This window comes from Oncorhynchus masou, chromosome 2 (assembly GCF_036934945.1).
Source record: "Oncorhynchus masou masou isolate Uvic2021 chromosome 2, UVic_Omas_1.1, whole genome shotgun sequence".
In the NCBI taxonomy this organism is placed as follows: domain Eukaryota; kingdom Metazoa; phylum Chordata; class Actinopteri; order Salmoniformes; family Salmonidae; genus Oncorhynchus; species Oncorhynchus masou.
This window is the reverse complement of record NC_088213.1, coordinates 33,050,230-33,074,794: the sequence shown is the minus strand read 5'-3', so window position 1 is coordinate 33,074,794 and position 24,565 is coordinate 33,050,230. Positions and strand designations below refer to the sequence as shown.

The window sequence follows — 24,565 nt, the reverse complement described above, 5'->3', positions numbered from 1 at the left end:
CAGCAGTGAGGCCAAAGAACATAAGGAAATTATGTGAAATGAAAACGGACTAGATCAGTTAAGTTCATAAGCAGAGAGCACGTGTAAATAGATAATTGTAAGACCTCTTGCATCAGATTTAGACCATGGCACTACTTACTCTCTTCCTGAGGGGAGAAGAGCTTTTTCAAAGCCAGCATCTCCTCATGCAGTCCGTTGAGGGTGAAACCCAGGTACTCCTCCGCATCCTCCTGTCGACCCTGACAGAGAACGCACAACCATCAGCACTAATGAGACCACGGTGCCAAGAGTGCCTCCGCTCTAATGCAACACCACTGCCTCAGCTGTTACTGAGCATCAGGACAGGAGATACAATCTAAACCGCATAGGGAATGTCTGCCTCAAGAGCTCTCTCATTCCATTTGGAATAGCTTTTTTAATTACACGTCATATGATTATGAGTCAGTAATGAGTCAGCATGTCTCATGCACCAACGGATGGATATTTGTACATGTATCCATGCACTGTACCATCCAGACAGGTACAGACTGAATGCCTCCGGTGCATAGACTCAAGTGTACTGATGAGAATGTGGAATTTTACATAAAACCAGTGTCAGGAAACAGGCGATACACAGTGTTTCAGTTTAATTGCTCTAATTCAGGGCTTGTGAAGTTATACTTAGGCTAAATATAAGTCTTCCACAACCATAAGAGCCACTAATAATTTAATTATTTTATCAAAAATAGTTCAGTGATTGCAAAAAAGCAGGTGATCTAGCTTACAAGTCAGTCTGTGAAAATAACCCTTTTTGTAACAAATTTAACCAGAACCATGTATAATGCACATTCACTAATAATGACTAACTTCTTGTAGCAGGCATTATAGAACATTAACACAGGTCTCAAACAATCACTCAAGCCCATGTGCTACCGAGTAGCCAGTTAATCTTTATATTTCAAGTTTAGCCAACTTGGGCCTATTTGCTGGCTAACAAGGTATAATTGTTATGAACACACCGTTCTGTCTGTTTCCAACTGTTTGAAAAGCATGCTAGCCTGTCCACTTTGTTCAGACGTCGAAATCATGTAGCCTACCTTATTTCTCAGAATTAGAATTTCTTATATTTGTGTTTTATGCTTATTGCACAATTATAAAACAGACTAGACAGCTAGTTTAACAGTCTCTGGCTAAAATGCTGAACACACATTTTCCAGAACCAATGTTCATTGATACTCCTGTTAGTAGTGTCTGCTCTGTGAGCAACTTGAGACATTGAGACATAAAAAAGGTATCATTTAGAAAGGTTAACTTCCTCTATTACAGTAAAATAATGTCTCAATGTGTTTCAGTCTCCTTATGACCAATTCGGTTGGACCAAACCACAAATGGCAAGTTGAAAACTGTTTGTCAGAGAGGAAGAAGTGATCTCTCATCTTTGTTGTTGTGAGTGGCAGGGAGAGGGACTTAGTGTGTGTGTAAATGGTAAGGTGCACACAGCACAGAGGGAGCAAAGGAGACTAGACCAAAAATAAAACATGACAACCATCGGACATAAAAAAAAAAGAGTGTTGCGATATTCTGCGCTAAAACATTAAAATGAATAAAATACATCTCCCAGTCCTAATTGCTAGTACAACCTCAGAGTACACATTACTCATTTTACAGGCCGAAGGTAAAGCTTGGTCTGGATGCCCAATGGCTTTACCTTCTCCGAGAGACTCGACTTGATGAGGGTGAGGAGTCTGTAGATGTAGTTGGGTTCAAAAGGAGCACCTGGGCGAATGTCTTTTATTATCTTTTCACCAGCAGCTATGGAAAAAGCAACAAGGAACACATCAAATGAACATCAACAGGAAATACAATAAACTCTAGCTCTTTTAGAAGATGCTGACAGACAGCTTACCTTGCTGCTTGGCTTTGGATGGCACAGGCATATTGTTGAACTCATTGACAAGCCTTACACTGGAGGGAGTGGAACAAGGTCAGGGAGTTGTAATCAGCAAAGGAAGTACACACCCAACCCAATGCAGCGGGAACACATTAACACCTTCTCTCAATACTCTTAACACAGTTTAACCAATTTAGTTCAGGCAGGAATTTGTTGTCGCTGCGTATTTGCACACAAACAAGACCTCTATTGATTGTGAGATTTGACTTTTAAAAACAGCCAGTCAGCTCCCAGGGAGAGAGGCTACTTACAAGTTGTCCATCATGGGTGTGGAAGTACAGGGTCTCTGGGTGTCATTGAACAGGGGAATGGACTTCAACAGGTGATACATGGGGGGGCAAGCAATCAGGGCCTGCAATGTCTTGGGGGTGGCAGTCAAGGGCAAAATCACCTCATTGGAACACTAAATACAGACATTTAATGTCATTTTGTTTATGACATGTGATTCAAGCATTTCACATGCAACTGAGAAAAGGATACAGCATTGATATAGCACCAGTTTCCCCTGTTGATCAGTCCTCTTGGTTGCAAAGACACTGGTTTGTGTATCAACTTCACATTCTCAATTAGTTCTGAGGATTCAAACAAGTACACATGATTTTGAACACACATCACTTACTAAAATCAAACAAAAAGTTCAAATAGAAGCTAGTTTGTAAACCTCAGGCAAAAAATATCAATTTACACCTTGTACTATATAGATCGTGTCCCTTCTTCCAACTCTGCATCATATGACAGTGGCACACAAGGCTGGTTTGTCAGAACAAGGAGATACTGTGCCACGCCTAGGAAGGGAGACTGTCACTGGCAACACAGCTTCCATGGTAACGTGGACAGACATTCCAACATAGAAAATATCAGAACACCACCACATAATCACATTATGGGAAAACAATGGGTTAAAAATAGCAAGCAGTTTTTTGATAGTTCCACCTACTTACATATCATAATATGAACAACCTCGATGATAGAGACATGGTTTTTATAGATAACAGGTTTGCTAAAAGTGAAACGATCATTCCAGGAGAGAAGAGAAATAGTTTGCCTAAACAGTAAAGGCACACTCCAGATGAGATACAATCGTACACAGGGTTGGAAATCAAAATGAGATGTGGTAGTGGTGACACCAGTAAGGGGTCCTATAATAGTTTCCTGTTCATTTCCTGACAGGAGCACGCTGTCTGAGCACTGTATAGTGGGTACAAAATAAGCCTTTCCACTGAACGGTGAAGGCAACCACATGGAGCCTGGTTGAATTATTTACAGCCGTCGTAGAGCACAGGAAACCATCAGGTTTATCTAGACAGAAGCACATTAGAATGCCCAGAAGCCCTCTCTCATAAATACCTCAGATGAAAAATCCCACTTTACAAAAAGGATGACAGGCTTAAGTAACCCACTGAGAAGGCCTCTGTATATTTCCTCCAGACACAGGACTACATCTATGAGGCCTGAGGAAGCCCAGGGTCATACCACTGAGTGAGACAAGCAATAATCCCACCAAGACAATAAACACATATTACCCAGACATGGCAATCCTCCCTGTCACAGGCTGTTTAAAACCACCAGTGTACCCTGTGTGGTCTCAACACCTGGAGGCTGTTGTTGGGAAATTAGTAATCAGGATATGATCCTACATGTCCCCTTTAATTAGGCAGCTTACAAGATCAACTCATTATGTAGCTTTGCAATTTTATTTTATATTCTGTGTGTGAGGTCAGAGATTTATCCTGCTCTAGTCTACTGCATCTACAAATCCATAAGGTTGATGTCATTGTAATGGTACTTAATTAGTGCTGCTCATACATTGTTGGTAAAGCAGTAGCTAAAGCCCACCCTATGCCTGTATTCTCATGAATGCAGTTTGGAATAGAGGCCTTCAACATGTAATAGTATTACTGCTATATACAATGACTCTCTTTGACGCCAGCAAGGCCAGTTGGCTACATGGGAGTCTCCCTGGGGTCACATGGCCTGCTATTCATTCCCCAGCTCCATTCATTGGTGAATTATTTGGGAAAATAGGGTGGTGAAGTAAAGCATGTCATGGAGATGTGTCATAGTAATCTGGATCTGACCAAGCATTGAGTGTTAGCACCACCTGGTGCTCATGTGTATCAGTCTAGCTAAACGCCCCAATGTTGACACCAAGTGGATGGTAGGCTGAACTTCAGCACATGCATACAGAACATGAAAAGTGCCCAAATTAATGACTATTATAATAATCAATGGGTATAGTTCTGTCAACTCACTCTAGGGCTGACCACAAATATCTGAGTGGTTGATAGGCTGTTGGTCGACCAAGATTTTTTAAAGGCGAGCAGTATATATCCCCCCCACCGCGGCCATCTCAGTGAACTAATCCATCGCGAAGGCACAGCTCAAGAAGGCGAGTGTGGCGGCACAATGCACGTCTCTCTCCAGAATGTGCACCCTCCTGCTAATTTGTGCACATTCATTGTTTCATAACTTAATTGTGAGAATTTTTTGCTTTTGACTGTTAGGGTCTATCAATTCCCCATGAGATATATCACCAGTACATACATGGCTAATTCCAATAATTTCTAATCTACAATATTTGTTTGGTTACGGTAAAGTCCGTTAAAACTTCTAAGAGGTCGGCATCCAGTCAACGGGACAGTTGTAAATCATGCAGCGCCTTGTGTCAGTCATCATTGCAGATTTGAAAGAAACAAATGTCGGTACATATAAGCGTCTTATATCGGATGAAAGCTTAAATTCTTTAATATAAACTGCACTGTCCAATTTACAGTAGCTATTACTGCGAAAAAATGTCATGCTATTGTTTGAGGAGAGCTCCTAACAAAACACCTTTTCACAGCGATAGGCTTGATAAATTTACCTCTAAAGGCGAAATGTGTACTTACATTCTGAAATCTTGCTCTGATTTATCATCCAAAGGATCCCAGAGATAACATGAAGTTGTGTTAGATAAAATCCTTTTTCATATCCTAAAAAAAGGTCCATATAGCATGCACGATCGATTTTGTATTTCAGTCGTTCAATTTGCAAAGAAAGGAATCTGCGAAAATCTCACCCTAAACGTTGTTTCAATGAGTCAAATCACATTTGTATGTATTCCTCAGAGAGCCTAGAACATAACAAGACTTCACTATATTATTAAAGGTGTAGTATATCCTATAGGACACCATATTTGGTCAGAGCGCAACATCTTCATGGCACGCCGCTGACGTGAGCGGTCTTCTCTTGAACGACTGTTTGTCAAAAAAGAACCAATCGGGGTCAAACAAAGCTAGCTAGATAGCCAATGAGCTGGGCTTTATGGGAGTATCAGGAAACCCTGTATGTCGCAAAATGTTGGTGGATGCCTTTTTTTCTGGACAAAAATTATAAGAATATGGAGAGTTATGAAGTTATGAAAACGGTTTGTTTTGTAAATGTTGAACTTATAATATGGCTACCAATACTGGAAAAGCTAAATCAAAGTCCAAGTATACAGATTTGACGATATTCTTGCAAAAAAATGTAATATGAATGCAAATGTCTTTCACGATTTGCCCATATGTACCTGGGTGACTTCCCACTAAATGTCCTGTAGCTCGCTCATAGTTCAAGTTATGAACTATGAACCGTCTGAAACTTTGCACATACACTGCTGCCATCTTGTGGCCACCATCAGAATTACAACTAGTGTGATAGCTGGAACTGGGACCTTTCTCTTCCATTTCAAAGACGGTGGTTGAAAAAAAAGGTTGGTTTTTTCTTTGTATTTTCTCTTACCAGATCTATTGCGTTATATTCTCCTACACTCAATTCACAATTCAAATGGTACCAAGAATATGCATATCCTTGCTGCAGGGCCTGAGCTACAGGCAGTCAGATTTGGGTGTCATTTAGGCGAAAATTGAAAAAAAGATGAATGCATTCAATATTATTATTATTCCAGTCTTTTACCGTTCTCACTGTCGGAATGGACAGGTTATTTGCAGAGCACACAAACTATGCTACACTTATGAGAAACAAGTTCTGGTTTATTTCATTCCATTAAAATTGTGTTGTCAATTTAGTCAGTCTTTTGTTTGGAGCGCTCCTGTCAATGTTGAGAAAGGATGCGCACCTGATTATGCATAGAAGTAGGCCTATAGGTTACCTGGCCTGCGCGCAAATGTTGGCATATAAATGTGCCCATTTGGGGATCTGAAGGTATTTCTGATCGTCTTAACAAACCACCACTCATGAGTTGTGGAACTTCTTAAAGTAATGTTTTCTTCACCTCAAACAGCAAGCAAACAAAGTCTGTTTCTACAGCCATTGAGAATTTCAATAATTCCTCAATGTATTTGAAAAACCTTTCCAGATCTCTCCCTTTAGATGAATGTCGTGCTCTGATCCAGTGGAAACATCATAAAATAGGCCTACCTGAATACTTCTTATCCCTTGCGCAAATAGCCTACAGCTGCATGTCCAGAGTTCACTGGCACGGGGGCCCAGAATATTTTATACAATGTGCAAGGAGCTTCAGGCCGGACCCAAGTCAATAGCTAATACGTTTCAAGTTACTGACAGGCCACGCGTAGCCAATGTGTTCTACCTGCCGAATGCAATGTTTTCATTGGTTGGCTTTATAGGTTATTGTTACATAGCCACTTTTTCGGTTTGTATCATTTTCATATAGATTTTTGATGAACCACATGACAATGATTTTGAGATCCAAAGATAGTTATAAATTAAATGAAACTTCAACGAAAATGTGCATATGAAAACCAGAACTGGCACGCAGATAGGTAGAAATGCCAAAATATATATATATTTTTTTAGTCAGGGACAGTCCTAACACACTCCAAAGGACATAAGGGTTAACCTGTGAGCTCTTCTTCCTCACACTGTGGGGCTGGAGAGAGTACACTACCTGCAAGTTTAGGGGCCATGGGATCCTCTGATACATGGACAGGGCTCTCCTTCACCTCCCCAGCCTTCTCATGCTGCTCCACAGCGGCCAGGGAGGGAGCCACTACCTCCACCACGTTCTTCACCTCCACGTAGGCCTGAGGGCTTCCAGGCAGAGGCTTGGAGTTGTGGAAGAGGCTAGCCCAGGATTTGAGGGGGTTGGCAGCGGGCGTAGCCGGAGAGGCAGGCGACTTAGGCTGATCTGCCACTGACGGCTGGGCCTCAGAGTCTGGGGAGGAAGCAGGTTCCACTGAGGGAGTTGGGGCCTGCTGCTGGGGCTGCTCCAATGCCTCAGAGGCCTCCTTGTGTCCGTCTGCACTGATGTCAGCATGGGGCTCAGCCAGCCCATTAGCCACCCCACTGTCCTTAGTCTCCTCCTCTTCTTCAGTAGTAGCAGTAGCAATGGTGGCAGGGGGGCTGGCCACAGCAACTGAGGGGGGAGGTGGGGCAGGGGCTGTGCCCGCCGCTGCCCAGCAGTTCAGGGCTCTCTGGAGCCATGGTCTCAGGCTGCTGCTCTGCAGTTCTGCCTCCCTCTGCCACCCCACTGCTCTGAGAAGAGGAGGAAGAAGAGGAGGCCGCATCTTTACCATCTGATAAAGAGGCGGCTCCACTCGTGAAGTCCAAAGACGATTCATCAGGGCTATCACAAGTCCTCTGATTCACAGCAGCCGACGCTGCTGCCGTAGCGACAGGGGCTGAGGTGGAAAGTCCACCCCCTGACAACGTCTTACCAACCATGTCCTGCGACCCGAGGTGAGGGCCGCTAAGAGCGTGTCCATTCACCAACCCCTTTCCAGGAGGCCCGTCCACACCCATGCCACCGCTATTGGGGCCTGAGCCCTCCAAGTAGTTGTAGTATCCTGGCGGGCGCTTTTTCTTTTTCTTCCTCTCCCGCTGGCCCAGGCTGCCCGGGCCCCCGTCCCCATCCTGGCAGTTTTGGTTGCTGTCCATGGCGGAGGGTTCTGAGTCGGGGCCGTCCGGGCCGTCCAGGGAGTTGTAGTGTGCGCCGTCTGCTGCGGCTGTCTGTGGGACCTTCGGAGACGGCTGGCATCCTAGGATGAACTCTGGAGCCTGGGGGTTCAGAGTGCTGGACACCTTGAAGAGAGGATCCTTCACTCCCACGGGCTCCAAGTCCATCACCTCGTCCACACCAAACTCAATGTGCTGGTAGTCTTCACCTGTAGAGGAGGATATGTCAGTCAGCTTGTGAACATAAGGCACAAAAGTTCTGCACTGAAAACAAAGGTTCACACAAGACAATAAAATACTGTGGTGACCAATTATTCATACTTACTAATCCAAAACAAATTCCGGCATCATGAAATATACAACACAATTTCCAACTTCATCACCTGTCACAAACTCAATGGAATATATCAAACATTGACCTTGCAAGTTGCTAACATTGCAAATTGAAAGATGATAGGCAGTGAGAGAAACAGCTGAAGGTGAACATGAGGAAAACGTTAGTAAATTCAGATCCAACACTGAAAATGGTACGTCGGGGCTATATAAGACATGACTGGTCATCCATACAAACCAGACACCGGAAACCCTGAGGGGGAATTAAGGTATGGTTAGAGTTCCTTTGAGATTCGCTCTTCTCTGTGGATTAGAGTGTCCTCTGTTAGTGTTTTTACCAAAGGGATTTAATTCCAGAGTCATAATGATGCATTGAGTGACAAACCCTAGCAGAACAAAATACCTATTGTAATTGTTAGCTTCCATATAAGACCATGACTATGCCCTTAAGTCCAATAAAAAAGGGTTTTCCATCCAGTTAAGTGACGGAGGGGGTATACAAGTCAATCACAAGTCAACTTAAAGCACTGCTGCGGTGCCAATGTGTTTAATGCAATAGAGAGGAGATATTTAACGGCATCTAAGCATGCAAAGCCTCACAGATCGTACGGACAGGCAAGAGTGAGAGTAAATAGGGGCAAGGTTTAGAAAGCCACCAGTTTTTAAGACCTGGGATTGAGTGCTTCAGCAACAAATAATAAGCACAGAGTGTCGGACCCAAAACTCACCGCAAACCTGCCGTCTCATAGACTCCGTAATGTAAGGCACAGCAGGAGTGCAGTAACTTCCTGAATAATTCATACAAATCAGGGTAAAAAATTAAGTGTTATGAGCAGGGGAGGGGTATAGTTGACAGACTTTGTAACTTGTTGGCTCCAAAATCCCTGCCCTACAGGTATGCTTGGACATATTCTTACAAGTTAAACGTCATCTTAAAACAATGTCAATTCAGACTTAAACTGTCACTCTCTTACATGCAGTTCAGTCAGGTAGGTCTGGATCCAACTAGCACAAATGGGCGTATGTATGCTTGAGTTTGGTCGTAACCATTACATCATGTGGGGGCAAGAGTGTTGTCAACCCAGAGATCGCTGGCCGGCCTCATGCGGATGACGATTGGAATGGTCTACAAGACGAACTTAAATAACTTAAGAGAAATCCAGTAGACGTTCTTACCTGAAGACTGACTGACGCAGGAGACTTTGTCATTGAATGGGGGAAGCTGTCAAAGAGCAGAGATTAGATTACAAATTAAAAAGACACTTCTAGTGAAAGTAAATCAAACAGTGTTAACCTCATAGACCACGACTGTTGTCAGTCTGGGCATTCCTGCTTATCAATGAATCACATCTGTGTAATGTGCATGTTGGGGGGGGGCAGATGACAGTACTGGTGATAACATGTTATTTTGTGGCTTATATTGTTCACACTCACTAAACTGAGAACATATGCAATAAACCATCGTCTTCTCTGTGTTTTAGACACAATGACAGAGTAGATAAACACACTGGACTACATCTATAAACTCAGCGGTTTGAGTGTTAATGAGCTTCCAAAAGGCCATTCTTAAGATTGACCCGGTTAACATTAAGAGCAAACAGCACACCAACACTTAAAACCGTAGACTTGACGGTGTCAAAACAGCTATAAGCTGGGGGAAACGTATGTGAAAAAATGTTTAATTCAAGCCTCATTCAAAACTCTTTGTCTTACCTCAACATAACATCGTGGAGTCACGAAGAACTGATTGATCTCATCAGGGCTGAACTCGCCGAAGATATACTGCGCAGAGAGAAAATATATATTCACATAAAACATCTGATTCAACATACGGAGGATAATCATGTGCAACCTTTTAAAATCAATATATTATTTATTAAATTACTACATATATTACATGGTATCATCAATATTAACATGTGTAGGAAACGTAAGTGTGAAATATTGCTAAAACATCCAAGACGCCATGAGAAACACACGTTGAAAAAAAGTCTGCTTTCGCCCTCCATTTGTCTACAGAGAACTTTACAGACAAGGAGTACACCTCTTACTGATGAACTGATACAGTTGTGACAGACCCGTTAGAGAAGTAAAACTAGGCCTCCTGGGAGAGGGCTTGCCTATCAGTCTGCCCAGATTGCGCCATGGGTTTGGGTAAAAGTAAGGGACAACATGAAAAAGTGACGAGTCATGCAGCATTAGAATGGCAAAATGGCTCCCGGCAGCCCACTTCCCAGAGAACTGAGCCAAATGGAGATACCCAACTCACTGTCTTCAGCCAATATGTAACACATTCTAAGGGAATGAACTACAAGTAACTATTGTAGTCCCTTTTTTTGTTTCTTCAAAAGTGGAGCAAAACAATGCTTTTGAAATCTTGGCTGACATTTGGCCACAATGCATTATTTTATCAATCTTATGTCCCCCAATGTAACAACTTAAAACATGCTCACAATGTTCTGGGGCAGGAAAATGTTAATGGCAGTGAAGTATCATTATTTGGTATGCTGGTCTGGACTTGTGACCCCATGGGTTCATCCAGCTGGGCTTGATATTAATGCTTGCAGGACAAGAATAACAGATTTAAGTTGCCCAAAACTGACAAGTAGATATTTTTTTATTATCACACTATCAAACAATTACTCCAATCAGAATTGGATCAGAGGTCAAATAAAAACCCTACATGACAAAGTGTATGTGATATGCATATCAGCTACAGCCTCATGTCCAAACCGATGCGGACTTGGAGGCGCCAGAAGATGTAGCCAAACTTTAATGAGAATTTTAATTACATAAATATAGGGTAAACACCAGTCATGTTTAACAAAAATAATTTAGGATAATTAACATTAAACCTCTGAAGGCTTGATTCTGTCGACATACTCAGGGCACTTAGTTTAGATCAAATGGTCACAAGACCAGAGGCTGTGGGACAGTGCCTGTTGTGGAGGTGGCCAACATTTTGAAACTATATCATAATAAACTGTCATTTTATTTAAATATTGAGCTTATAATATGAAGGAATAAAAATGTATCAACATTAAGCAAAACTGTTTGATCAGTTTCATCGGTCTCATTGTTTTACTTTTATGCGCAGTGGTTATGACTTTTGGATCTGTCATCCCAGAACTCTGCCAAAGTGTTTTAAACCGTGGACATACAAGTATACGGTTGTCAATTTAATGCTGCAATTATTTATAGGCTACCAAAAGGTGGCCAAACATCCTCCAGGAGAGCCTTAAAGGGGGCAGTGTTTTATTTAGAGACAGGCTTGAACATGCAAAGTCATCAATAAGGAGAGTGCAGCCAACATTTTTGTCTGATTCTCTTCTCTATGGTAAACAATACGGTAATGCATTTTATTTTGTAAAGTGGTTCCTTGTAACATTTTTCAATTTTTGGACAAATGACAAAAAAAAGTTAATGTCAAGCCCTGTCCAGGGATTACTCCTTCTAGCTGCACCTCAAATTGAGTTGAGTACTGGCAACACTTCACACTACACACAACCAAATTCCCCATATTAATAATTGGAAGTGGGGTGGTCATTCGTATTGTTTGAGGATCCATGCAGTAATAAGAATTCAATTTGTCCTTGGACACTGTGCTATCAAACCTCCAAACGAGCTTCAATGCCATACAACACTCCTTCCGTGGCCTCCAACTGCTCTTAAACGCTAGTAAAACCAAATGCATGCTTTTCAACCGATCGCTGCCTGCACCCGCATGCCCGACGTGCATCACCACCCTGGATGGTTCCGACCTTGATTATGTGGACACCTATAAGTACCTAGGTGTCTGGCTAGACTGTAAACTCTCCTTCCAGACTCATATCAAACATCTCCAAACGAAAATCAAGTCAAGAGTCAGCTTTCTATTCCGCAACAAAGCCTCCTTCACTCACGCCGCCAAACTTACTCTAGTAAAACTGACTATCCTACCAATCCTCGACTTCGGCGATGTCATCTACAAAATTGCTTCCAACACTCTACTCAGCAAACTGGATGCAGTTTATCACAGTGCCATCCGTTTTGTCACTAAAGCACCTTATACCACCCACCACTGCGACTTGTATGCTCTAGTCGGCTGGCCCTCGCTACATATTCGTCGCCAGACCCACTGGCTCCAGGTCATCTACAAGTCCATGCTAGGTAAAGCTCCGCCTTATCTCAGTTCACTGGTCACGATGGCAACACCCATCCGTAGCACGCGCTCCAGCAGGTGTATCTCACTGATCATCCCTAAAGCCAACACCTCATTTGGCCGCCTTTCGTTCCAGTACTCTGCTGCCTGTGACTGGAACGAATTGCAAAAATCCCTGAAGTTGGAGACTTTTATCTCCCTCACCAACTTCAAACGTGCTATCTGAGCAGCTAACCGATCGCTGCAGCTGTACATAGTCTATTGGTAAATAGCCCACCCTTTTTCCCCTACCTCATCCCCACACTGTTTTTATTTATTTACTTTTCTGCTCTTTTGCACACCAGTATCTCTACCTGTACATGACCATCTGATCATTTATCACTCCAGTGCTAATCTGCAAAATTGTAATTATTCGCCTACCTCCTCATGCCTTTTGCACACAATGTATATAGACTCCCCTTTTTTGTAATGTGTTATTGATTTGTTAATTGTTTACTCCATGTGTAACTCTGTTGTCTGTTCACACTGCTAAGCTTTGTCTTGGCCAGGTCGCAGTTGCAAATGAGAACTTGTTCTCAACTAGCCTACCTGGTTAAATAAAGGTAAAAAAAAAAAAAAAAATAGTTAATTTACAATGGCCCACATCTGATGTTTCAAATATTCATAAATATAGGAATCCCCAAATCACACAACCACACCCTTCTGCCATTATCAATCAGTTTGAAACTCAACTGGACCAAGGCCAATGTGTGTTCATCTAAATGGGAATCTTTAGGGAAGGCGTTAAAAATGTCGGTACAAACCTGACAAGGCAATCCCCCTCCAGACCAGACACTAACAGTGGGATAGTACTCTACCCAGCCACGTGCTGGCCACAGCAATACACTGCTATGTAAAGATATTTATAGCCAGCATGGGGAAGGCAGGTTAAGTTAATCCCAGTGGCACTGTGTAATTGAAGGTCTCTTGCACTTGCTGCACACCGACAGCCCTGCACAGTGGGGTGAACTGGTCCTTCAATCGCATGGTTGACTTTTCTTGGTTTGGCATATTACAGAATAGCAGGGGCCAAAAACATATCTGCATAACATTACAGCACTGAAAAGACAACCTTGAAGTCTTTCATTAGGCAACAAATAAAAAAATATTTCTAAATAAAACAAGTGTTGGTGGTGCATGGTGAGGGGAAGGTGTCCAATGATATGGAGCAGTAAAGAACAGTTGAAAGAAGCTCGCTAACCACACAGAATCCTCCCAGCACTGTGGGACATGAAAAGGGAGACAGAGAAAAGAAAGTGCAGTTCAAGCATATGTAACTCTTCGCAAATGAGGGCCCAACATTGCTGAAAAGGCACTACAGGCGACAAACAGCCAGCTATAATCCAAAGGCCTCGGAACAACTAATACAATCACAACAGAAAGAATGTCCCTTTGCCTCTTTTTACAGGCGTGCCACACGTACCACACTAAGCTTCCCTCGCTGTTGGTATGGATTGAGGATTACCACAAAATGGCCATCTGTATTACTTCAACATGCTCCAGTGAGATGGTGTGCGCACACACACACTTTTAATGAATGTTGTTACAGATCAGGGAGCAGGGGTGGGGCTTACATTCTAAGGTGGGATCCATATGAAATATAAAGCACAATGACATTGTCTCTGATAAAAGGAGCTAAACTAGAGAAACTGAACACATGCAAATTTCTAATGTTAGTATACTTTACGTCAATAGAGTAGAATGATAATCATATATTACAGAAAGCATTCAATGAGGCTTCTGTTTAACAAAACGACATCCAAAATGTGCTTTATGTGGAAGACGGGTTTAAGGAAGTGGATGGGGCAGATGGCTTAGAGGGGTGGGGGTATATTGAGAGAAAATATGTCAAACAGCAGACAAGCTGATAAGAGCCAGTCAAAAAAGTTGTTTCACTGGAATTTCAAGTTAGCAGACATTACCAACTCCCACCTGATGCATAGAATAACAATCCTTTATCCCATATACCTACAAGAACTGGGACTACCTCATCACTACTCAATGTTCCTTATTGGACTGGGACTCAGCCAGCCCTGCAAGGCCTCACAAATTGGAATGCAAACACTCACTATTAGCAAACTTGGCATTCCTTGAATATGCAACACTACAAATAAGGTCAAACACGTTTCGAAAAAACCAATGATGCACGTTGGGGCTTGCGTATTACATTCTTATGAAGAAATGAGCTGACACAGTGAGTGACGCCCAAGAACTGAAAAACATTGAGCAGAGACATGACAGAGAAGACGACTATAATTTATTCACGTAAGAGACACTTTAATACAGGGCGATGTCATTCAAACACTACCAACAGCGGATGGGATTCTCTGAGGCCATTGTGTTGCAGGATCTTTCAAGAGTAAGACAAATGGGAAGGCAAGCCCAGCTCTTTAAACACAGCTCCACCCTGCTGTTCAGAAAAATACCTAACCAGCCAGGCAACTCTGAGCCTCATGTGCCATTTCCATAATGTTGAATCAGGAGCTCACCATTTAAAAGATAAAAGGCCACCACCAGCATATCAGATCATGCTTGGAAAATTAACCATACCACTTTCCATAGTTAAAGTTTTAAAAAATGAACACATCAGATCATCACTGTGACAAGAGGTCGCCATCCTTTTCAGTTACAAACCCGTAATTAGGTCTAGGTTTACCAACAACGGTATTTTTTAATGTATCTTGCTCCCTTGCACCCCAGTATCTCTACTTGCACATTCATCTCCTGCACATCTACCATTCCAGTGTTTAATTGCGATATTGTAATTACTTCGCCACAATGGCCTATTTATTGCCTTAACTTACCTCATTTGCACTCACTGTATATAGACTTTGTTGTATTTTGGTCTACTGTATTTTTTACTATGTGTTGATTATTCCATGTGTAACTGTTGTTGTATGTGTCGAATTGCTACGCTTTATCTTGGCCAGGTAAAAAAAAAAAAAAACAACTGTCCTAACGCTCTAACCACTAGGCTACCTGCCACCCCAAAATTTATGTGGGACCCCCTCATAATCAGAACAACTCGAATTTGATTTTAAAAAATAGCTTACAAGGAGTTTTATGACTTTGGTAGTGCATGGTCAGATGAACCAAGTCTCAGGCCCTGGGAAGAACCATTTTAAAGGCCCGTCTCTTGGCATCGAAGAGAATTATGCAGTTTAAGCTAATTTCCTGCAATCTACACATTTTGTCATGTGGCAAAGATGTTTGTGTTGTTGCAGCTTTAAAGCTAATATCTTAGAAGACCCCACTTTGAGAACCCTTGTTGCAAACTAAGAAGCTGCTAGCCAACACTAGCTCTCAAGCAGACATAAGCAACGGAAAGTTGTAACAGTAATAGCTATGGTAGAACAATAGCTCAAAGCTAAGCTGTTAGCTAGCTATGATATTTACAACATAGCTAGATGGTAGTGCTGTGCGATTAGTGCTTTTGGAGGTGAGTGGTGTTTATTAAAAAAACACTCACTATCTTCGATAGTGCATTTAATGTCCCAAAGAATTATGAATTATGCAGGTTGAACACTAACAGAATAAAATAAAAGAAAAAAACAATTAATGGAACTGACTGTATATTACTACTTATCAACCATAATGTATTCGCATTACTTTAATACAATATTTGATGACTATTTCATTTCAAGTCATAGATAGATCTGTGGCCTATGCTGTCTGACAAAAATCACAATTTAAGTAGTTATTCAAAGAAAATAAGGCATACTTTTGAATGCTGAATACCAACCATTGATCCCTTAGGTCATGTATTTTCAGGTAGAGATACCTCGAAACTGTTTCTACCCCTCTCGATTGCACATTCTCTCTTCGCTTAGTCTCCGTGTCAGCGCCATTTCATTTTTATTATTGCTCAGAGCTCCAAACAGAACGGAAAAGTAGGCTGGCACAATAGATTATGGTCATCGTACTCAAATCACCATGTTTTCAGCACCAAAGTACGTAGTATATTAGCCTGTTGAAAACTACAACTCCCTACTATGTCACACAGTTCAGACTTTATTCTATTTATCTCTCCAGAAAATGCGCAGGGCTCAAAAATTGTAATTAAAATATTTGAACGTCATCGGTCAATTAGTTGTTTAAAAAATTAAAAATAACCAACATTTATCTTAATCGCTCAGCACTACTAACTAGCACGGGGAGCAGTAAGGTGAATTTCTAGATTTTTTAAAACATTTTATTTAACTAGGCAAGTCAGTTACAATGACGGCCTACTAGATCCACCAAGGTCTGGAACATCTGTGTTTAATTCAGGAAACGGTCCTCTACAAGCTAGAATGGTGAATACAATTTTAATTGAACCCACTCAACCGGTTATCTGCCTGGCTCTCCTTATATGGACAGGAATTAGACAATATATGCACAAGAAAGTATTATTAAACCAACTTTTCAAAGTACTGGTAGTGTGTTCAGATTTCTATCACCCGACATGCACAAAACCATGTAAAAAACGCGCACAGAGCTTGGCAAGTATACATGCGTCGCGTGCATGTTTATGCATTGTGTTCATGCTTGTGACAAATCTTACTACCAGCACTTTGAAAAGTTGGTTTAATAATAATTTATTGTGGATATATTATAGTCTCATTCCTGCCTGAGACAACCGGTACAGTACGCTCAAATTGTTATTTTATTCAACATTCCAGCATGTAGATAGATTACCATTTCCTGAATTTAAAAAGGATGTTCCATAGGTTGGTGGATTTAGAAATTCACTAGCCTGGTCCCCAGCAGGCAAGCTTGCTACATGGATGTATACAGCCATGTCTAGCTAGTTAGCTAATGTTATACACGGGCAGAATATATAGCTAGCTACCCTTCAATGTAGGATAGATAGCTAGCTACCTAGCTAGCTAGTATTTACGACTTCAGGCCGTGACAAGTCATTACAGCTAAACAGATCATGGAGGTTTGTCCACATGAGTCAGCTTCCCTTGAAAGCAGCACAACTAGCTACGTGCCCTCAAGGGGACATCAAAAACGGAGTGCACAACGCGCAAGCTTCGAACCGTTTGCAGAATTATTAATGGTACAGATTCGGAAATATACATAAACCGCCTCTGATCAGGCCCAGTGTAGTTAGTAGCTAAGTCATTAGCCACACCACCTGCGTCCGCACGAACTCTGGCTAGTTGTCCAGCTAGCTAAATGAAGCTAGGTAGCTAGCTGGCCAGACAAATCAATTAAAGTTTACGTTTGACCATATACAATTTTATGAATTCCTTGCTTATAACTCGTCGGCACTTTTTAACGTCACTCGTATCTAAATGCTAAGCTAGCTAACAACCAGTTATTAAAATTTGCACTGTGATAAGCAGGCCTGTCGCATCAGCCAGAGCAGGTGGGCCATGCACATACACGCAGCATTTTAACAACTACAAATTGTCAAAGGACAATTACAACTGTTCGAGTCTTTCGAATGTTAATTTCTCAACCCAAAACGTGACCACGATTTTTACCAATTTTTAGATTTTCAACTAACCCTACTTCGAGTACTGTTGGCTAATTTGAATGTAGGCTCCTCGGGCCTGTACCATGCTGGTGTTTCAATGGGGAAATAGGCTTTTTAGGGCAGCATTAGCAAGCATTTATCATCACACGTCTCTATGACGCGAGTTACAACTATATTGTGGCCAAGAAACACATCAAGAAATCTAACCATATTTTACTTAAGACTACTTTTTCCATGAATCTTATGTCAAATGTGAAATTCTAGGCGTATCAGCAGCGTGAATAGTTGTAACGTTACCTGGTTAACGTTACTCTGAGAAGCCATGCTCCCTGTGAGATTCTCTTTTCCAATCAGAAGATGGACGTTCTCCGGGGAAGGTGTTAGTTTTTTGTAATAATTATTACAAAAGACAGCCTAATTCGACATCTTTTTCATTTTCTCGACAATGGACTGACAGTTGTATTTTAAGGTTGTTTTATTGCTACAGCATATCACGCTGCTTCCCCCGCCGTCGCCGCCATTTCTGTCTCGCCTCCTTGCTTCTGGCCTGCGCGCGCCGCGGATGGCTAGTGTGCTCTGGGAACGCGTGCGTTTACGTCCGGGTAGGAGGGTATAGTAGTGAACGTTTGACAGCTTGAGTCGGAGCTAAAAGAGCTGTCAGCTATGTATCATTTAGGACAGACCGATTGTGTTGTTATAACGAAACTGTATTGCTAAATCAACATTCCATCCATGCATATGTGTAAAAAATAAAAAGGGAAATGTGTGTGTGGGGGGGGGGGATGCACGCACCACAATCTAATCTAACAATCTAACTAATATATATCTATCCCCAACACCCCTTCCCACTACTTTGGCACCAACAGAGTCGTCCTGCCTGGGAGTCTGGAATCCCTTCTCTTAAAGCCCCCAGTAGTTATCCTGCACTAAAATCTCTGACACCCAAAAACTTCACAATTGAAACACCACTTTTTCCACCGACACCACACACCTTTGTCCCATGCCCTCGGAATGCTGTTTTTGTGGTAGGGGTGGAGTTCTATAGAGCGAACAGGTGAGAGGGAGGAGCTTGGAGACGAAAGACGTCCCAAGATACAGGAAAAGTAAAAGACGTAAAGAATCCAATCATTCGCACAAATTAATCCAGATAAGAACCAGAATTAAGAGGTATTGTTAATTGTTCTTTCTTCATTAATCTATTCGTTATCTCAATGTTTGGTTCGCTTCAACACACAGCATACCCGTGACCCTTATCATTCGTCACAGGTAACGTTAACTTGTATGTTTTTAACTTCATCAAATATAGTAACAAACGTTATTTCCTAGTGCCTTCAGCCCTCAAATCACAACCTGGTCTCAGAGCATTTCGTATTATTCTGTAAGTAAATCCGAAACACACCATTTAGTATGGTATGTATTAATTTGTGAGTGTCCATCACCCATTTCATATGATATATTGTGACATTTGGGTTGCTAGACTCTCGCGTTATACTTTCGGTTTTGCCTTAAGTAACCATCTGTCTTATGTAACCATACCTAACCTCATACTAAATGGTGCACCTCAGATTTACTTACAGAATAATACGAAATGCTCGGAGACCAGGTTGATAGTCAGTGTTAGCATTTTGTTTGACATTTTAAACCTTTGTCAAAGTTTTTCAATGTGTATTCAGTTGTGTGCAGAATCATCATGATATCATTCAAGATGGGTCTGACTGTGACTCCCATCCTGGCCAGGTTGGAACCACCCAGGGAAAACACGGCCAAAACATGCCCCGCTTTCATGTGGCTCCTGGATGCATCTCTCTATTGGCTCCAGGCTGCTTCCTCATTCTATGGGTCGCAGTCATGGGTAAATGCTTCCCACTGGACAACTGTATCACAGTGTCGCCGGGCGGTACTATGTCCCGTAGAATGAGGAAATAGTCACGAGACAATAAAAAGAGAAGCATCCAGGAGCCAATTGACAGAAGGGGTGGGTTTTTGGCAGATTTCTCCTGGACAGTTTTTGCCTGGTAGGGTAAGAACCACCCAAGACGTGGGTCACAGTCAGACCATAACGTAAGATTCAGGTTACATCCCTTCCCCAGGGCTCCTTACGGAGAGATACCCATTACTGCTGTTAGATTACCCCCATCTTTACTCTGTAGTCATTTCTGAATCGGAGGAATGCCACGTGGTAACTGTCACTAGTGCCAACAAGCATTGCCACCAATGTTTAGTAGGGCTACATGCACAAATAATAGATTGGGATTGTCATCTGATCTCCCTGAGATATCGGTATGACACCTTTACACTAATACTCCATTCATCACGGCAAAGTTCATTCGAATAAATTTTCAGAGAGGTGGCCAAGAGACCAGACAATGCCAGAGAGAAGCAGATACCAGGAGAGGGATGAGTATGACAAGAGCAGGGAGAGGGACCGCACTCACGACCGAGGAAGCTCCTCACATGAAGAGAGAGACCGGCGGAAGAGAGACCAAATGGACGAGAGATACAGGGATGAGAAGTACTCTGGAGCTGACAGGAGGGTCAGAGAGAAGGACTACTCTGGCAGACAGCGGGATACAACACCTCACTCTTTCAAGGACGCACCACCTGACCACAGAGGCAGTAGTCAACAAGGACAACAGAGAGCGTAAGAGACCATCTGACTCTGTGGAAGTCACAGAGTGGCTTCTACAGTTACCATCCTGGGCATTGTTGAGCACATGTTGGTTTTGTTGCTAAACAACTAACCCCTCTATGGGCAGAGAGGTTTGGAACTCTTTCTTATTGGTCTACTAACTAATTTACCATCTGGTGATGTCACCAGGCAGGCCAAAACTCCATCCCACCAAAACATTAAAAGGGCATTATCATAATTTTCACAATTTCACATTATTATTCCAACCTCAGTGTGGAAATATACATTGTACAAAATAATAGGAACACTATTATATTAGGAATACTACTATTATTGAGTTTCACCACCTTTTGCCCTCAAAACAGCCTCAATTGGTCAGAGCATGGATTCTAGGTGGTGTCGAAAGCATTCCACGGGGAGGCTGCCCTATGTTGACTGCAATGCTTCCCACAGTTGGGTCAAGTTGGTTGGATGTCCTTTGGGTGGTGGATCATTATTGATACACACGGGAAACTGCAGCGTTGCAGTTCTTGACACACTCAACCCGGTGCACCTGGCACCTACTACCATACCCCATTCAACGTCACTTAAATCTTATGTATTGCCCATTCTCTCTGAATAGTATACATGCCACAATCCATATCTCAATTGTCTCAAGACTTAAAAATCCATCTTTAACTGGTCTTCTCCCCTTCATCTACACTGACTGAAGTACATTTAACAGATGACATCAATAAGGGATCATAGCTTTCATCTGGTCAGTCTGTCATGGAAAGAGCAGGTGTTCCTAATGTTTAGTACACTGTGTATATAAAACACAGGAAAAGTCATCCTTGGGGATATAGTTGTATGATTTATTTAACTTTCCAATCATTGGTTTTTGTTTGGCATACATTTTAAAGTGAAAATCTGAGTCTGCATCATTCTGTTACCTTATTATTGCCCACATATACTGTACAGCGTGAGAAGTCTCCGGTTTCACTGGTTTGGAATTGACTCCTTGTAATGTCTGTCTGCTTGTGTTTGAATGGCACATTAACTCTTGGGGTGCCCAAAGTAAATATGAACCCCTTGAATACAAAACCTGCTCTCTGCTATGGAGGAGGGTTGTGGTGTGGTGGGTTTATGTGGTGTAGTTTCAATGTAAGATTGAGCAGACGTCAACTTGTGATTTTGTCTTTGCAGGTATACAGAAGCCTCCACATCTCCCTCTGTGGGGGAATACTATGAGCCACAACACAGACAGGCTCTGTACAACCTCAGATATGCCTTAACAGCCAGAGGCAAGTCATGTTTAAATTATAGAACAAACAGCAACAACTTACACCTGAAATGTTTTTGTGGGTGAATCTTGTTGGTACGGTGTAGTAGGCGTTGTTCTGTTTAATTGGTCCTGGGATTTATTCACTCGGAACCAAACAGAACCAAATGGGGAGGGACCTACCTGAATTTGTCCAATATAAACTCAATTTCGTTGGGCATAAACGGTTTCCATTGCAAAATGTTTTGAACTAATGATTACACCTCTGTAGTAGGAATGTAGTTGGGTTGGTTACGAATGATCTTATCAACCACATGACCACCCTCTGAGGGTACAGGGTATTTATGAGGGGATTGGTGTTTTGAGTTATAATATCTGTATTACTCAACATTTAGGAGTTTTTGTATTTGGTTTCTTTCTCCAAATTGTTTGTTCATCCATGTTTAATTCACACAATGACATACTGTATGTTTTATCTCCCTCTGAGGTGAAATTCCCACTGAAATTAACCATCAACCATGTTGGTTGAACTCGGAACAACCTCAATTTAGCTGCATTGTCGCATAATCCTCCCTCTCTTGTGAAACGTATAACTTGACCTTCAACTCAGCTCGATTTCTCCCAGACTCTTACTGTATGATAAGTCATGTATTTAGCTCTTTCTTGATCTGTTCAGGTCTATGCCAGATAATGGAGGTCTTTGTAAACCTGCTGATAGTCATCTGCTCAGGAGTGTCCTACAGTAACTCCGGGGGTTACCGGGACCTGGCCAGCCTCGGGGGTCTCTACCATTACTACTATGGAGGAGCACAGGCTTTCACTGGAGCCGACGCAGACAGGGTCAAGGAGCTGGACAAACTGTTCCACCAGCTCAAGCTTCCTCCATACATCTTCAGCATGGCCTGTGGAGGGGCTCTGATGGTTTATGCCTGCATTATTCTGGCTTTCGGGGTTTTGAGAGTCCCTTACCGCTGGCCCCCTGTGCTGCTGGGTGAGGCCCTGGTGAACCTCCTGATCGGCCTGGGCTACATCCCTGCCCTGGCCTTCTACTTCATCAAGCTGCAGGAGACCTACGACAACCCCATCTGTACAGAGAGGGAAGCGCTCTACAAGAGCAAAGGGCATCAGGGCTTTGCGTGTGCACTCAATGGAGCAGACATCGCTGGAGGCCTCTTTGGGGTGCTTGGAGTCATTGATTTCATCTTCGGAATGGTCTTGGCCATCCGTGCTTTCAGGGCAGTGAGGGAGATGAAGAGACTGAGAGCGATGGAAGATGGTAACTTATAATGGGGTTTGCTCACCCCCCACTGTGAATAGAGTGGAAAAAATGTAGGGTTGAGGTCAAATAGCTATAAATGCTAGTGTATTTTATATGAACTGTGATTGATAAAAAAGTTTAACTGTACAAAGAGCAGTTTTGTACATTTGTGACTTCAAAAACCGCACACTTGTTTTACAAAAATGTTACAGATGTGAGACATCTACACTGTCAAACATTGTTCTTTACTAATAAAAATCTTAAACAGATGTAACCCTCTTGCCTAGAATATCTCCATTTTACCTTGTAGAAGAATAGTTATTAGTTTGTGGTCTCTGTGGGACTGAAAACATAAATCTGAGCAGAGCAAAGAGAGCAGGGGTGTATTCATTCCGCCGATTCTGTTGCAAAACGCTTCTTAAACGAAAGCGAACAGAGGGATCTACCTGAAATGATCCAATAAAACTCTTGTTTTGCTATGTTTGCTTCCATTTGGTTCTGAAACAGTAAACGGTTTCTGTAATGCAGCTGAGACACCATGGATTTGCGTCTGTGGATAGTGTCTGGCCAATGCTATCATCAAAAAGACAATTGAGGGGAACAGAAGGTAAGGAAACGATAGAAATGCACCAAGGCCCAGGTTTTTCACAGTATAAATTTTTATTGCTACTTGGCTGAAAGTTAATTAAAAATACAGCTTTTCTGCTCAAAACTAGTCATAGCAGCATCTCAAATGAAATAATAAACCATCGCCCACTGAACATTTTAAGGAGTACAATTCTTGCTGAAACAGCAAAAGTGCTCATGGTTAGTCCTTTCCTAAATGATAAAACAAGGTATCCTCTAGAACTAATTACAACAAATATTTAACAGAATACAAATATTTGTAGCAGTTTTCTACATGCTAAAATATAAACAAAAATATTAGATATGCTCCAGATATTCAAAACAATGCCTTGGCTTACAAACAATGTTAACATTTTGTAGAAAGTAATCACATATATGCACTGTATACATTTTATATTTATATGCATTTATATATGGCATGCTTCAGACATTAAATACACAAATTAGAACCTTAAATAAAAATATCATAATATGCAACGATATACAATAGAATCCCTTTATTTTAGATTCTGTAGTGGAGAAGGACCTATACATTTGCATGAAACAATGTACAAAAATAAACCTCAGCTTCTTTGCATTGAGAGAAAATATTCAAGCATCTCTAGAAAAGAAAGTACAGAAAGAAAGTTGAGATCAAACAATGTTTACTTTGGTCACATGTTAAACAATTGAAACATCCTCAATATCAGATTCTTTCCAGAGTTCACCATAATCATTTAACAGAATGGAGATTCATTCAGTTAAATATAACAGCAACAGATGCATACTTTCTCACTCAGACTGCAATGACAAACAGGCAGCATGTTCTCCCTCTGAGAAGAGAAATAAAACACATCATGTGTTTACAGAGAGTGGATTAAACGGAATCAGAAAAGCATTGACACAATAACCTACTTAAATATGCATACCCACACACACAGCTGTATTTACATAGGATTATGGTGCACTCAGATCATGAACAGTAGTTGATCTCCTCTGCTAA

The 24,565-nt window shown here is 41.9% G+C and overlaps 2 protein-coding genes across 5 annotated transcripts in view; one reads left to right on the top strand and one right to left on the bottom strand.

Annotated features, from left to right (window-relative positions):
- LOC135559337 (ubiquitin carboxyl-terminal hydrolase 10-like) overlaps positions 1–18,411 on the bottom strand; it is a 28,183-nt gene extending 9,772 nt beyond the window's left edge. The window contains 11 exon segments of the mRNA XM_064993511.1: positions 140–239; positions 1,688–1,791; positions 1,886–1,944; positions 2,182–2,291; positions 2,411–2,502; positions 6,822–7,288; positions 7,290–8,037; positions 8,890–8,949; positions 9,338–9,383; positions 9,875–9,943; positions 18,106–18,411. Of these exon segments, the coding sequence (XP_064849583.1) occupies positions 140–239; positions 1,688–1,791; positions 1,886–1,944; positions 2,182–2,291; positions 2,411–2,502; positions 6,822–7,288; positions 7,290–8,037; positions 8,890–8,949; positions 9,338–9,383; positions 9,875–9,943; positions 18,106–18,132 (1,882 nt within the window). The 5' untranslated portion in view covers positions 18,133–18,411.
- A 436-nt stretch (positions 18,412–18,847) lies between these two features.
- On the top strand, positions 18,848–23,224 carry marveld3 (MARVEL domain containing 3). 4 transcript variants are annotated; one of them, XM_064993502.1, is made up of 4 exons: positions 18,848–18,975; positions 20,152–20,449; positions 21,623–21,720; positions 22,375–23,224. In XM_064993502.1, the coding sequence occupies exons 2-4, from the start codon at positions 20,175–20,177 to the stop codon at positions 22,983–22,985; spliced, it is 984 nt and encodes a 327-aa protein (XP_064849574.1). In that variant the 5' UTR covers positions 18,848–18,975; positions 20,152–20,174; the 3' UTR covers positions 22,986–23,224. The 4 variants fall into 4 exon arrangements, with proteins under 4 accessions (XP_064849574.1, XP_064849581.1, XP_064849569.1 ...); XM_064993509.1 differs by having other exon boundaries at positions 20,131–20,449; XM_064993497.1 differs by having other exon boundaries at positions 18,848–19,074.
- The last annotated feature ends 1,341 nt before the right edge of the window (positions 23,225–24,565 follow it).